This window comes from Pelophylax lessonae (assembly GCF_965119305.1).
Source record: "Pelophylax lessonae genome assembly, chromosome: 3".
NCBI classification, from domain to species: domain Eukaryota; kingdom Metazoa; phylum Chordata; class Amphibia; order Anura; family Ranidae; genus Pelophylax; species Pelophylax lessonae.
This window is the reverse complement of record NC_138770.1, coordinates 508,310,024-508,324,641: the sequence shown is the minus strand read 5'-3', so window position 1 is coordinate 508,324,641 and position 14,618 is coordinate 508,310,024. Positions and strand designations below refer to the sequence as shown.

The window sequence follows — 14,618 nt, the reverse complement described above, 5'->3', positions numbered from 1 at the left end:
GGTAATAGTTCCTGTTCTATGTGTGGAACGTTTTCAGGGCTTTTATTCGAACCGGTTCATGGTTCCCAGGAAGGAAGGCAAGGTGTTTCCAATCCTGGACCTGAAAAGCACTTAAAAGCTTTGTGCGAGTTCAAAAGTTCAGGTTGGAATTGGTTGGCACGGTGGTGGCCTCCCTACATCAGGGGGATTTCCTTTTCTTCCATAGACATCAGATGCCTACCTTCACTTCCCAATCTGTGCAGGACACCAGCAGTTTCTCCGTTTTGCCATGGGAGAGAATCACTATCAGTTTGTGGCATTGCCCTTTGGTCTCGCCTCTGCTCCTTGGGTCTTCACAAAGGTGTTGGCTTCGATCCTGGTGCCATTGCGGCAGCTGGGGATATTGGTCCTGGGTTTCCTGGACGATCTGCTTCTTCAAGCGGTGTCTCCTATGGTGCTGTAAACAAATCTGGCAATCACCATGAGAACTCTGGAGGAGTTTAAGTGGATTCTGAACCTTCAGAAGTCGTGCTTGGTCTCTTCAATGAGAATGGATTACCTGGGCCTTACTTTGGACTCATCGTCAGCCAGGGTGTTTCTTCCTCAGGAAAAACTCCAGACTGTGGTACAGCTGTTGCTGTCCAGCAAAATGGTCCTCCCTTCGGACCTGCATGAGAGTTCTGGGAATGATGGTTTTGTCCTTCGAGGCGGTTCCCTTCGCTCAATTCCACACGAGGATCCTCCAGAAAGAAATCCTTCTCAAATGGAACAAGAATCCAAATTCCCTAGACATTCAGATCCAGCTGAGCCAGGCGACCAAGGAATTCAATTATTTCTAAACACAGTGCAAGAAACGTGTAAATTGTGAATTCTAATCCAATTGCCAAGATAATTATCGCAACAAATTTAATAATGGGTCTGTGCTCAGTGACCGATATAAAGTGCATTTAAGTGCTAAAAGAAAATATAAAAATATGAAATATAAAAAATAAAAGAACACAATGTGGTGAATTGTATAATCACCCCTTGTTGGTCTGACCCTAAAAATCAATGACCAATATAAAGTGCAATTGGTGCTATACAATAAAATGCATGTAATGTCCCCTCAAATTCTCAAAAATTCCAAACTTTGCAAGTATTCAGTGAGGGAAAGGGCAATGTGCTCAGTGCTATCTTTGTAAACAACAAATCGGTGCCAATCCGTGAGTATAACGTGCAGTATGTGCAGGTCCATTCCCAATAAGTATTCTACTTACCAGACTCAGTGGACCCGCTAGCAATATTGCATGTGGGTCAGACACATTTAGGTTCGGTAAGATATAGGATTAGCTCTCCTGATGGGTTTTCAGATGGATCCCCCACTGGTAGATGGACTTATAAAGTAGATGATTGGTATCCCCCAAGTGGACAAAATATTCAGTGGCCATGGAAGAAACACCTCTCCATAGTGTGATACTGTGTAAACAATATTTATTAATAAAAGCAGAGTTCACACTTAAAATATGGCAGTAGTAAATTGCAGTGAGATGAATTGTAGAGGCTTCTGGGTAGTGTGTGGCCGCTCGTGGTGCGTTCTTTCCTGTTTGCGTTCCACCGGTATCCAGGAGTGACGTAATTGGTACAGCCGTCAACCGAAAATTGCGTCGATGCTTTTCGCCCCTCCTTGTGGGTGTTATCACAGACGAGTCCCTGATCTGGTGGCTTTGGTCACCGATGTTCAAGCAAGGGAAATCCTTCCTCCCTATATATTGGACAATTGTCACCACGGATGCAAGTCTATCTGGATTGGGGTCGTAGTTCTCGGCAGGTTGCCTGCTCAAGGAGTCTGGTCCCTGGAAGAATCCAGGTTACCGATCAATATGCTGGAGCGATCCGGCTTTGCCTAGTACCCTGGACCGAGCACTTGCAGGGTTGTCCAGTGCGCATTCAATTGGTCAATGCCACGGCCGTGGCTTATGTCAATCAATCACCAAGGGGGCACCAAAAGTGTTGATGCGGCCTTAGAAGTTGCGGGCATCCTTCATTGGGCAGAGCGCTTTCTTCCAGCTCTCTCTGCTGTTCACATTCCAGGAGTGGAAAATTGGCAGGCTGATTACCTCAGTTGACAAGCTTTAGATGCGGGGGAATGGTCTCTCCATCCGGAGGTGTTCCAGCAGTTGTGCCTTCGTTGGGGCACTCCAGATGTAGATCTGTTGGCTCTCGGGTCAACAGAAAAGAACAGAGGTTTGTGGCCCCCTCCTGGGACCCTCTGGCGGATGCTGGAGACGTGCTGGTGGCCCCGTGGGGTCAGTGTCATCTGATGTATGCTTTTCCTCTCAAGTTGCTGCCAAGACTTTTTCGCAGGATCGAAGCAGAAGGGATTCTAGTCATGTCACTCCGGACTGGCCTTGCCGAGCTTGGTACGCCCCCTGGTCAGACTAGTTGCAGACGCTCCCTGGAGACTTCCTCTCAGGGGGGATCTACTGTCTCGAGGTCCAATCTTCCATCCTGCTTTATGGTCGCTGGCTTGACGGCTAGGCTGTTGAAAGCCTGGTGCTGAAGGATGGGTTTGTCTGCTTCAGTGATTCCCACTCTGCTTAAAGCGAAAAAAAGCGACTGCTAGGAAGATTTATCATCGTACGTGGAAGTCGTATACAGCATGGTGTGAATTTCTTGGGATTCCCCCTCGCTCTTACTCGGTGGCTCGGATCTTGGCTTTCCTTCAATGGGGAGTTGATCAAAAGCTGGCCTTGAGTACTATCAAGGGTCAGGTTTTCGGCTTTGGCAATTTTCTTCCAAAGGCCATTGGCCATCCATTGCCTGGTGCGTAACTTCATCCAAGGGGTGCGACACTTGGTACCTCCGGTACGACCTCCGTTGCCACCTTGGGACCTTAATTTTGGTGCTGTCAGTTCTCCAGAAACCTTCCTTCGAAAGTATTTCGGAGATTCCCCTGCTTGCCTTATTCCATAAGGTGGCCTTTTTGGTGGCTCTATCACTTGTGCACGCAGGGTGTCGGAACTGGCGGCGTTGTCCTGTCGTTCTCCCTACCTGGTGGTTCACAGGGATAAAGTGGTACTTCATCCGGATCAGTCCTTCCTTCCGAAGATAGTTTCCAGTTTTCACTTAAATGAGAGCATTGCGTTACCCTCTTTGTGTCCTAAGCCAAAACATCCTAGGGAGTTTGCACCTTTATGAGCCCTATAAAGGATAACCTAGTGTCCAAAGACCCAGTAGACAAGAGGTTGGAGTTCCTCTATAAAGCTCTTGGCCTTGGAGGGCCCTGCCAATGCAGCCGTGGTTGAGTCTGTGGTAGTCTTCTAAACCTTTGCTCTCAAGACTAAGCGCTTTGCCCTAATTCCAACCTTACGAATGTCCCTGTCCACTGTCAGTTTGACCTTTTTATCTACGGTCTAATAGAGGAAGTAAACCCTCCTCTGCAACTTTTACCTATAGGTAAGCCTATGATAAGGCTTACCTATAGGTACTGTAAATATCTCCTAAACATGTACAGTTTAGGAGATATTTACCTTAAATGCAGCCAGTGACATCACTGGCCCATGCGCTCTGAAGGAACGGCCGCTGGTGCTCTTAGGATGGAAAATCGGTAGGAATACGCTCTGTCAGTGACTATATCCAGTGGACTGTGCTATCTATCAAAAGTGGTTTCAAACCCTTTGCTACTGGTGGGAGACACTAGATGTGGACCTGCTGGCCTATTTAACAACAAATTGTACTCTTTTGTCGCCTGGTCTTGGCACCCTTTGGCCTATGCGGTGGACTGGTGATGTCGTTGGATCATCTCAACTTGATTTATGACTTTCCGCCAATCTAGATTATCTGTCCCCTACACTGCAGGATGTGAATAAAAAGGCATTCAAGTGGTTCTCACTGCATTCATTTTAAAGGCTAGGAAGTCAGCTTCTCAAAGTCTGATGCCCCTGGAGGGCTTGTTTTTCTTAGTGGGAGTTGAGTAACGTTCATCCTGGAGTGTACTATGTGGGACGTAATCCAGTTTTCTTCCAGTCTGGTCTGAATTGGCATTTAGCTTTCAGTAGCACCAGGGATCTTTGACCTCACACTTTCTAGTTAGGGCCTTTGTTCAGTGCATGGCTCACATTGCTCCCCTGTGCCCCTTGGGACTTCAATCTTGTGCTCTTAATACCTTTTTATCTGATCTTACCTGTAAGGTGGCATTTCTTTTTCCTACAATCTCTTGTTTCATTTGTTTTCTAGCTTTAGTTACTGTACATGCCATGTTCCAATGCAGGCCTGTGCTGCCTGCTTGACTCAAATGTTGCTATGTAGAACTTAAAGCAGAATTCAAGTCGCTATACTTTCCTCCTTCAATGGTGTGAAGGCCGTGAGGGGAGTCCCTTGATATAGCTGGCATCTTCTCCCTGGCTCTTTCCGTTAGCTGGTCTTTAGCCATCTTGACTGGCGTGGGAGGACATGCACAGGAGTTGGTTGTCCCAGTACACAGGGACTGTGCTGGCAATGTAAATGGAGTTGTATGGAGTTTATATGTCACAGAAGACTGTGAGCAGACATGTCTATTTTATTGCAGAAGAGACCTTGTATGCCTCTTCTGTGATAAATAGCCTGCCTGCATGCAAGTCCCCCCCCCCCCCACCCCCCACTTTAGTTCTACTTTAAATATTGGCTGCAATACAGTTGGTAAGCTGAATATGAAGGCTTGGAGAATTGACAAACTCCAGTAGTTTAACTACTTGTCTGCCACGACAATTTAATTTTTGCACATTTCTTTCTTTTCTTTTTTTTTTTTTTTTTTGCTAAAATCACTTTAAACTCTTTGTTCTATATTTTCTGAAAGCAGAGACCCTGGAGAATAAAATGGTGGTATATGCAAATTTTTATTATGTATGATATTGAATGGCTATTTATGAAATGCAATCATTTCAGGAAAAAACTAAAATAAATCCAAGTTCCAGCAAACCTATTATACCATCCCCCCCCCCCCCCCTAAAATATATAGGACGGGGTTGTTTCAAGTAAATGTCAAACATATCAAGCTTTAAAATTGCACACACCCCTGAAAATATGAAAAACAATGGAGCCTAAAATTGTCATTAGGCAGTGCTTTCAAAGTCTTTAGTCTAGTCAACCTTGAATTGTGGCCCTAAAATGATTGCTGTCAGGTAGATGTTTGGGGTGATATCTCACATGTTCTGGCGCAGTCTGTTTACACATGCTCACCCTACACTATAAACCCTTGTTGGCTTTAAAGAGCAATAAGCTCACTGCTGAAGAAGCAGCTATGAGCTTTCTTTTTAACCCTTTGTATATTGCACAGTTTATAAACATACATTGGTAGGCAGATGGTTAAGAGGAGGATCTGGGCTTCTCTGTGCAAAAGCACTGCACAGTGAAGGTAAAGTATAACATGTTTGTTCTTTTTTTAACAAAAAAAAAAAAGACTTTGATATCACTTTAACAGTTGTCACTGAATTCCAGGAAGTAAATATGTGGCATCTTTACAAAGTAAGTGTACAAAACCTACTATGTTACTGTCTTAATAAGAGTGAGATGGAAATAACCTAAATGTAATACTCGTGCATTTTATTGCAGGTCACTGCAGCCCAGTGCTGTGCTGTAGTTCAGTGTGAACAGGATACACAAAAAAGCAATTGTTTACAGTTCTAAAAAACCTCTGGTCATCACACTAGTGTGAATTGGCCCTCAAGCTACTATTTTTATTTTTTTAATCCGAGGAACAGTGGAAAATATCAAAAAACATACTTTAACAAATGGTAGTAAGACACCATGGTAGCAAATTGTTTCATTTGTTCAGTAGTGACTTTAGATGGTTGGGATACCTAGATCCATTTTAGTAGTTTGTGCTTAGAAGCCTAAAACAGGATGAACTTGTCTTAAAATTGCTGTGACTGGCAGCACCACAGTGTCTAAAAATGTACTTTCAAGATTTGTTTTTCTTTGCACTTTCCAAGTGTAATCTAGTACCTCTTTAACATTATTCAGATGGAATGTGTAATACAGCCAGTTTCTACCTACAAGTAGCAGCTTTAAATGTACTGCCTAACTCCCCCTTTAATATTAAACTTGTCCTCAATTTTTTTTGTCTTTCATGCAGTGGGCGACTGTCACATTTCATCTTCCTCATCATGTGTTAAAGTCTGTGACTGGTGCCATTGTGAATGAGCTGAAGAAAATAAATCAAAACATTGCTGCACTGCCTGTAGCCTCTTCTATAATGGACAGACTGTCTTATTTGCTACCTAGTGCCAGGCCAGAGCTTGGTGTTGGGCCTGGTCGGTCTGTAGATCGGTATGTTTGGTTATTTTGTTTTTCATAGAAAATAATTGCTTTCTAATTGCTTTCTAATGCATCTGCTGTTGTAACTTTTTTTTTAAACTGATTGTATTTGTGATTTCTGTTGATAAAGAGTAGTACACATATGATGATGGACCAAAAAAATCATAACTGGTTGTATAAGACTGGCTTAAAGTGGATGTAAACCCCGTTCATGAAATTTGGCCTGGGCACATATATTTGTAGTGTTAACTTGCCTCTCTCGAAAGCCCTGAAGGCCCGTACACACGAGAAGAGAAGAAAATCGGTAGTAAAATTTAGTCCGAGGAATGATCTGCCGATTTTCGGATCGTTAGTATTGTGCTTTTGACAGCCGTTTGTGAATTGTCGTACAACAAAAGCTGAATGTGCAGGTTATAAAATCTAGAAAACTCAATGTCCGATTTTTGTTTTAATTTTTCATCTGAAAAAAATTATAAGAGCAAGACTACGTATGCTCGGAAACCAAAGAACACATACAAAACAATTCAACACATGACATCACTTCTGAAGTTGAATTCTGTCATACGAAACTTTTCGTATGAAAGTAACCTCTTCACATTTGGTATGAGATGAGCATGCAAGAAAAAACAGGCAAAAGTTAGTCTGATTAGCTGATCGTGTGTACAACGTTTCTGTGTCTGTGTCTTTCTGCTGCTCCTTTTCTCTGTTATCAGCATGGTAACTTCTGACAAGTTCTCTGACACAGGAGATAAAAGCAGCTGGAAATTTGTGTCGGGGTGCGTGCATAGAGATTTGTGTCGGGGTGGGTGCATGGAGATTAGCAGAGAGCTGGTCTATTCACAGCACAGCTCTGCATGTTTCTTCCTTCCACTGCCTCCAATGTGGAGGGGGGTGTGTGCTTTTCCTCCATTCAGCTCACACATAGTATATGCCAGGACTCTACACCCAGTGCTGGAACAGGAAGAAAATTCTAACACAATGTTGACTTTCTAAACCATGTAGAAAGCTGAAGGCCGCAGATATACAAAAAAAACACATGTAGGGAGATTTTTCATCACGGTGTATCATCTGAGGCTGTTCACTTCACTGGGTATATGTAAAGGTTTACATCCACTTTAAAGTAATAATCACTTACCCCCTACTGTCCTTAAATCTGTGTTTAAAGTTCTGCTTTAAGACAATTGTACCCTTGTTTTAAAATTACTTTTGTAATGACTAAATGTAACACTTATTGTAATGTAATTTAATGTAACCCTTAAAGCGGTATTAAACCCAAAACCCAATCATCATTCGATGTGGTGGCTGCATTTGTTCTCTTTTCCATGGTTCCCAGAAGCCCCCCCCCCCCCCCTATTTACACTTGGTGATCTGGCCTGTACCACACCACCTGTATTGGAGAGACACAACTCTGGAAGAATGAGGATAGGAGGCACAGTAGTATTGTCAGTGGAGGTGGTAGTGTTCAATGTTTGGTCACACTAACAAACTGAAGCCAAACTTCAACTTACACTTTATAGTCGGTTACAGCAAACAGTTTTTGTTTTGTTTTTTCCTTTTGGGATAAAATGTTTGCATGAAAAAAATTAAAAATAATTTTAACCACTTCAGTACTGGACACTTTAACCCCCTTCCCGTCCAAGCCAATTTTCAGCTTTCAGCGCTGTCACACTTTGACAATAGTGCAATCATGCAAAACTGTACCCAAATAAAATTAAAGTTTTAGCATTCTTTTCGCACAAAAATGGGGCTTGCTTTTGGTGTTATTTAATCACCTCTGGGTTTTTTCACTTTTTTTCAAAATTATCTCAAAAAGACTGAAAATTTAGAAAACAAAAACACGTGTTTGTTTCTGTTATAAAAATGATTAAAATCTTTCTCGTAAAGGTAGGTCAAATGTATACTGCTACATTTCTTTGGTAAAAAAAAAAACCAAATCAGTGTGTATTATTTAGTCTGTAAGAAAGAGTTCACAAACTAGTTTTTGTCTGAGTTTGTGTGTGTGTGTGTGTGTGTGTGTGTGTGTGTGTGTGTGTGTGTGTGTGTGTGTATATGTGTGTATATGTGTGTGTATGTATATGTGTGTGTATATATACAGTATCTCAAAAAAGTGAACAACACTGAAGAAATGACACTTTGCTACAATGTAGTGAGTGTACAGCTTGTATAACAGTGTACATTTGCTGTCCCCTCAAAATAACTCAACACACAGCCATTAATGTCTAAACCCCTGGTAGCAAAAGTGAGTACACGCCTAAGTGAAAATTTCCAAATTGGGCCCAATAAGCCATTTCCCCTCCCCGTTGTCATGTGATTTGTTGGTGTTAGAAGGTTTCAGGTGTGAATGGGGAGCAGGTGTGTAAAATTTGGTGTTATTGCTCTCACTCTCTTACTGGTCACTGGAAGTTCAACATGGCACCTCATGGCAAAGAAATCTGAGGATCTTAAAAAAAAAAAAAATTGTTGCTCTACATAAAGATGGCCTAGGCAAAAAGATTGCCAAGACCCTGAAACTGAGCTGCAGCACAATGGCAAAGACCATAGTGATTTAACATGACAGGTTCCACTCAGAACAGGCCTTGCCATGGTCGACCAAAGAAGTTGAGTGCACGTGCTCAGCGTCCTATCCAGAGGTTGTCTTTGGGAAATAGACGTATATGTGCTGCCAGCATTGCTGCAGGGGTTGACTGGGTGGGGGGGGGGGGGGGGTCAGTCTGTCAGTGCCCAGACCATACGCCGCACACTGCATCAAATTGGTCTGCATGGCTGCCGTCCCAAAAGTAAGCCTCTTCTAAAGATGATGCACAAGAAAGCCTGCAAACAGTTTGCTGAAGATAAGCAGACTAAGGACATGGATTACTGGAACCATGCCATGTGGTCTGATGAGACCAAGATAAAACTTATTTGGTTCAGATGGTGTTAAGAGTGTGTGGCAGCAACCAGGTCAGGAGTACAAAGACAAGTGTGTCTTGCCTACAGTCAAGCATGGTGGTGGGAGTGTCATGGTCTTGGGCTGCATGAGTGCTGCCGGCACTGGAGAGCTACAGTTCATTGAGGGAACCATGAATGTCAACATGTACTAACATACTGAAGCAGAGCATGATCCCCTCTATTCGGAGACTGGGCCACAGGGCAGTATTCCAACAGAACGATCCCAAACACACCTCCAAGATGACCACTGCCTTGCTAAAGAAGCTGAGGTTGAAGGTGATGGACTGGCCAAGCATGTCTCCAGACCTAAACCCTATTGAGCATCTGTGGGGCATCCTTAAACGGAAGGTGAAGGAGGGCAAGGTCTCTAACATCCACCAGCTTTGTGATGTCATCATGGAGGAGTGGAAGAGGACTTCAGTGGTAACCAGTGAAGCTCTGGTGAACTCCATGCCCTAGAGGGGTAATACAGTGCTGGAAAATGGTGGCCACGGAAAATTTTAACACTGGGCCCAATTTTGACATTTTCATTTAGGGGTGTACTCACTTTTGTTGCCAGCGGTTTAGACATTAATGTGTGTTGAGTTGTTTTGAGGGGACGGCACATTTTCACTGTAATACAAGCTGTACACTCACTACTTTACATTGCAGAGGTGTCATTTTTTTTTTTTTTTTTCAGTGTTGTCACATGAAAAGCTATAATAAAATATTTACAAAAATGTGAGTAAACTCACTTTTGTGACATACTGTGTGTGTGTGTGTATATATAATTATAATATGTATGTGTGTCATGAAAACCTTTGAACGTTAGTGTGTGTGTGTGTGTGTATATATGTATATATATACACACACACACAGGTTTAACGACCACTCAGACTTGCGGCCAGCTTTTTGGGTACTGTACATCCTTGTATTGTACAGTACAGGATTTTTGTTTATATTTTTGTTTTCGGTACTTATCCAAATTAAAACAATGTTATTGAGTTGGAGTTTGGTGTTTTAGACTTTTTTTTTTCTTCCAGAGTACAGTATAGTAGTTAGGAATGCTTAAAATATTGATTACATGTGGCTCCTCATTTAACAACCATTTCATTTAACCTCTTAAGCCCCGGATGATTTGGCTGCTCAATGACCAGGCCCTATTTTGCGATACGGCGCTGCGTGACTTTTAACGGACAATTGTGCGGCTGTGCGACGTTGTACCAAAATGAAAATGACGTCCTTTTTCCCCACAAAAAGAGCATTCTTTTGGTGGTATTTGATCACCTGTGCGTTTTTTTTTTTTTTTTTGCGCTATAAACAAAAAAAGATCACCTATTTTTCACTTTTTTTTATATGAAATTCTCAAAAATAAATAAATAAATAAATAAAATCAAATTTTTTTAACATTTTAGGCCAATTTGTTGTCTGCTACATATTTTTGGTAAAAAAAATCGCAATAAGCATATTTTGATTGGTTTGCGCAAAAGTTACTGCGTTTACTAACTACGGGAAAGATTTTGTCTTTTTTTTTTAACCACTTAAGCCCCAGCCCTATTTCGGACACTTTTTTTTGTTTACAAGTTAAAACCAGTATTTTTTCCTAGAAAACTACTTGTAACCCCCAAACATTATATATATATATATATATATATATATATATATATATATATATATATATATATATATATATATATATATATTTTTTTTAGTAAAGACTCTGGAGAATAAAATGTTGGTCATTGCAAAATTTTTTGTCACGCGGTATTTGCGCAGCGGTCTTTAAAACGCCATTTTTTGGGAAAAAATTTGAAAAATCACATTTCACTGCATTTAAAAAATACTAAACAGTAAAGTTAGCCCATTTTTTTTGTATATTGTGAAAGATGATGCCACGCCGAGTAAATAGATACCCAACATGTTACGGTTTAAAATTGCGCCCCCTCGTGGGAATGGCGACAAACTACGGTCAATAGAGATCTCAATCGGCGACGCTTTAAATTTAACGGTTACCAGTTTAGAGTTAGTGTAGCTCTTTTTTTTTAATTATTGCACACGCTCTCGCTGTTGATCGCGGCGATACCTCACATGTGTAGTTTGAACAGCGATTTCATTCGCGGCTCGACTTGCGTATACATTTTTTTTTTTTTTTGTGCGCAAGCTAACGGTGACGGGGGCGGCTAAATTTTTTTTTTTCCTTTTTTTTTTTTTTTTTAACTTTATTACAGGTTTAAAAAAAAAAAAAAAAAAAAAAAAAAATTCTGATCACTTTTTTATTGCTGTCACAAGCAATGTAAACATCCCTTGTGACACCAATATGTAGTGACAGGTACACTTTATGGAGGGATCGAGGGTCTAAAAGACCCTAGACCCCTCCACTACACTTCCATGTATGCAAAATGCCGAAAACTGCTTTTTTGCATACAGCCGTTTTTTAAAATTTGCCGCCTTTTGCAGCACAGTAACCTGGAAGTTACGTCATCGGTGACCCGATCGATGCCGTTTCCGGCATTCATCGGGACTCCATCCAGCCGGCGGATGTGCCGGCTGGGTGCTCGGGGCTCCCGGTGGGATGGGAGCCCCGAGCAAAGCCACGGAAGGCAGCGGGAGGGGGACGTCCCCTCCTGCTCACCCGGGTAACGATCGAGCGGCTCCTGAGCATCATCGGTCGTTACCGACGGAAAGCTAACCGGCGGCTCTAAACCACGGTACCGGGATGGTGCCTCTAGTTAGAGGCATCATCCCGGTATAACCCCGCAAAGTCTGCCGACGTACGGGTACGTCAGTATGCGGTAAGTGGTTAACTAGTAATGGCGATCTGCGATTTTTTTTTTTTTTTTTTTTTTTTTTGCGGGACTGCGACATTGTGGCGGACAGATTGGACCCCTGACTGACATTTTTGACACTTTTGGGGGTACCAGTGACATTACTACAGTAATCAGTGCTATAAATATGCACTGTTACTGTAAAAATGACACTGGCAGGGAAGGGGTTAACTTTATTGGTGATCAAGAGGTTAAGTGTGTCCCTAGGGGCATGATTCTAACTGTTAGGGGGCGTGGCTAGTGAAGTAATCTCAGAGACATACGATCCTACATATACTAGAAACAGATTGCTCACCAATGAGGTGCCACATCCCTTGATTGGTAGGAAAGAAAGATTTTCCCATTGTGGTGGGACTTTTAAGGCACTTCCATAAATTTCAAAAGTAATATTGAAAAAGTAAATTTTATTAAATATCAAAGTTTGTGAAAATATTAAAATATCCAAACAGTACATTACATGATATACATAGTACATGTGGTTGTCAGCCTAAACAACGAGAAATACCCAATGCATTTCGAAGTCAAAAAACGTCTTCCTCAGGGGTAGATCTGACATCTGTAGCTAGACTTATCCACTGCATAGCATATCGTTTCCACTGTTTGCCATTAAAAACTGATTTCAAAAAGACATCTGCCTGGTGGGTCACAGTTAGCAAATAGCATGGTGTTCCCCTGGAGGTCTATCAGAGAAGTGCACCCCCCCAGAAAAGGTCCTGTGGGCAACTGGAGTCCAAATAATGAGGAAGCTCTTGATGTTGAACAGGTCTCGTATACACAACCGACGCTCGCAGCACTGTGTGTGTGTGTGTGTGTGTGTGTGTGTGTGTGTATGTGTGCAGATTTTTACATTTTTTTTCTTTCGCATACTGTGACCAGGGCAATACGGTGTTAACATAACATTGTACTACTCTGGGAAGGCGATCATGATTTTTTTTTTTTTTTTTTTACTCACTGATTGCCTTTAATAATGCTACTATTGTGATTGTCCCTGTCTGTACCATGTGATCACTGTGACCAATCAGAGATTAATACAATAGTACACAATGAATGGAAGCCATCCATTGTGCACAATTGTCATGTGATCTGCTGTGATTGGTCACTACAATTACACGGTACACTAATCGGTCATCCACAGTGTATGGTAGAGATACCCTTTTTCATGCATGCTAATAGTCTACTAGCTTTTCTTGTTGCAGCTTAGCATTGCATGCGATTGCTGATCAAGAAGGACAGATCCTGCACATGCTGATATACAACAAGTACAAAGAGGAGTACTTCACCAGCCCATGGCGCTGTCCATGTATTCACCTCCTTTGTTTGTATGTTTTATAGCTGAAATGTCCTGGTTGCTGCTGCTCCTCTCACTCCACTGGGGGGGGGGGCGGATCAAAACATTTCAAATCTGTAAAGAAAAGCGCACGCAACCTCGGGCAATAACGCTTTAATAAAGGACAACAACACAGTACATTGGAATTGCACTCACACTTTTCCTTTAAGACAATCGCTTTACAGCATTCCAACAGGAGCTACTCGCTCCTCCCGTCCCTCCAGATGGTGACTCTGCGGTCTCCTCATCCGCGGCTGCCGCCGCTGTTTCCCCACTCTCCTTCACTTCCTGTGTTGCCTGGTCGCCGGATGCCGGTTCTAGTGCGCCTGCGCACTATACCAACGTAATCTACGGCGCCTCAGGAGAGCCTCAGCCAAAGCCGGAGCCACAAGTTGTACGGAGCTGCGAGGTGGGAGATTCAAGACACGGTGCACTGCCTCTGCTGTTACTACGGACAACGCGTTTCGGAGGCGGAGCCTCCTTCCTCACCTGAGGAGGCTCCGCCTCCGAAACGCGTTGTCCGTAGTAACAGCAGAGGCAGTGCACCCGTGTCTTGAATCTCCCACCTCGCAGCTCCGTACAACTTGTGGCTCCGGCTTTGGCTGAGGCTCTCCTGAGGCGCCGTAGATTACGTTGGTATAGTGCGCAGGCGCACTAGAACCGGCATCCGGTGACCAGGCAACACAGGAAGTGAAGGAGAGTGGGGAAACAGCGGCGGCAGCCGCGGATGAGGAGACCGCAGAGTCACCATCTGGAGGGACGGGAGGAGCGAGTAGCTCCTGTTGGAATGCTGTAAAGCGATTGTCTTAAAGGAAAAGTGTGAGTGCAATTCCAATGTACTGTGTTGTTGTCCTTTATTAAAGCGTTATTGCCCGAGGTTGCGTGCGCTTTTCTTTACAGATTTGAATCATGCGATTGCTGAGCCTGTGATCTACTAGGACCCCCAGATCTTTTTCTTTTCTGGATTCCCCCAAAGTATCTACCCCTAGTGAGTAACTTGCATTCATGTTTTTAGCCCCCAAGTGCTTACTTTCCATTTTTCAACATTGACCTCATTCACCATGTGGTTGCCTATTCTTTTTATTTCTTGTGAAGTTTCAATATCACAATATCCTGTGAAGTTATTGCCCTGCTTAGTTTAATCAGCAAACCCGAAGATTCAAGTAAATTTATACCAACCTCTATATCCTTTAAACCAAATGTGTCCCAGGACAGAGCCTTTGGGTAACCTGCTCATAATCCGTTTTCTATCCAGGTACATATATTATCGTCCATGCTGCTGTGAGTTAAGTGTGTATGGGGAACTG

At 42.8% G+C, this 14,618-nt stretch overlaps 1 protein-coding gene across 6 annotated transcripts in view; it reads left to right on the top strand.

The window, feature by feature from the left end:
• BIRC6 (baculoviral IAP repeat containing 6) overlaps positions 1-14,618 on the top strand; it is an 807,095-nt gene that overhangs the window by 73,585 nt on the left and 718,892 nt on the right. For all 6 annotated transcript variants that reach the window (XM_082252286.1, XM_082252283.1, XM_082252284.1 and 3 more), the window contains exon 4: positions 6,071-6,264. In XM_082252286.1, coding sequence (XP_082108412.1) covers positions 6,071-6,264 — 194 coding nt within the window. The remainder of the gene's footprint in view (positions 1-6,070; positions 6,265-14,618) is intronic.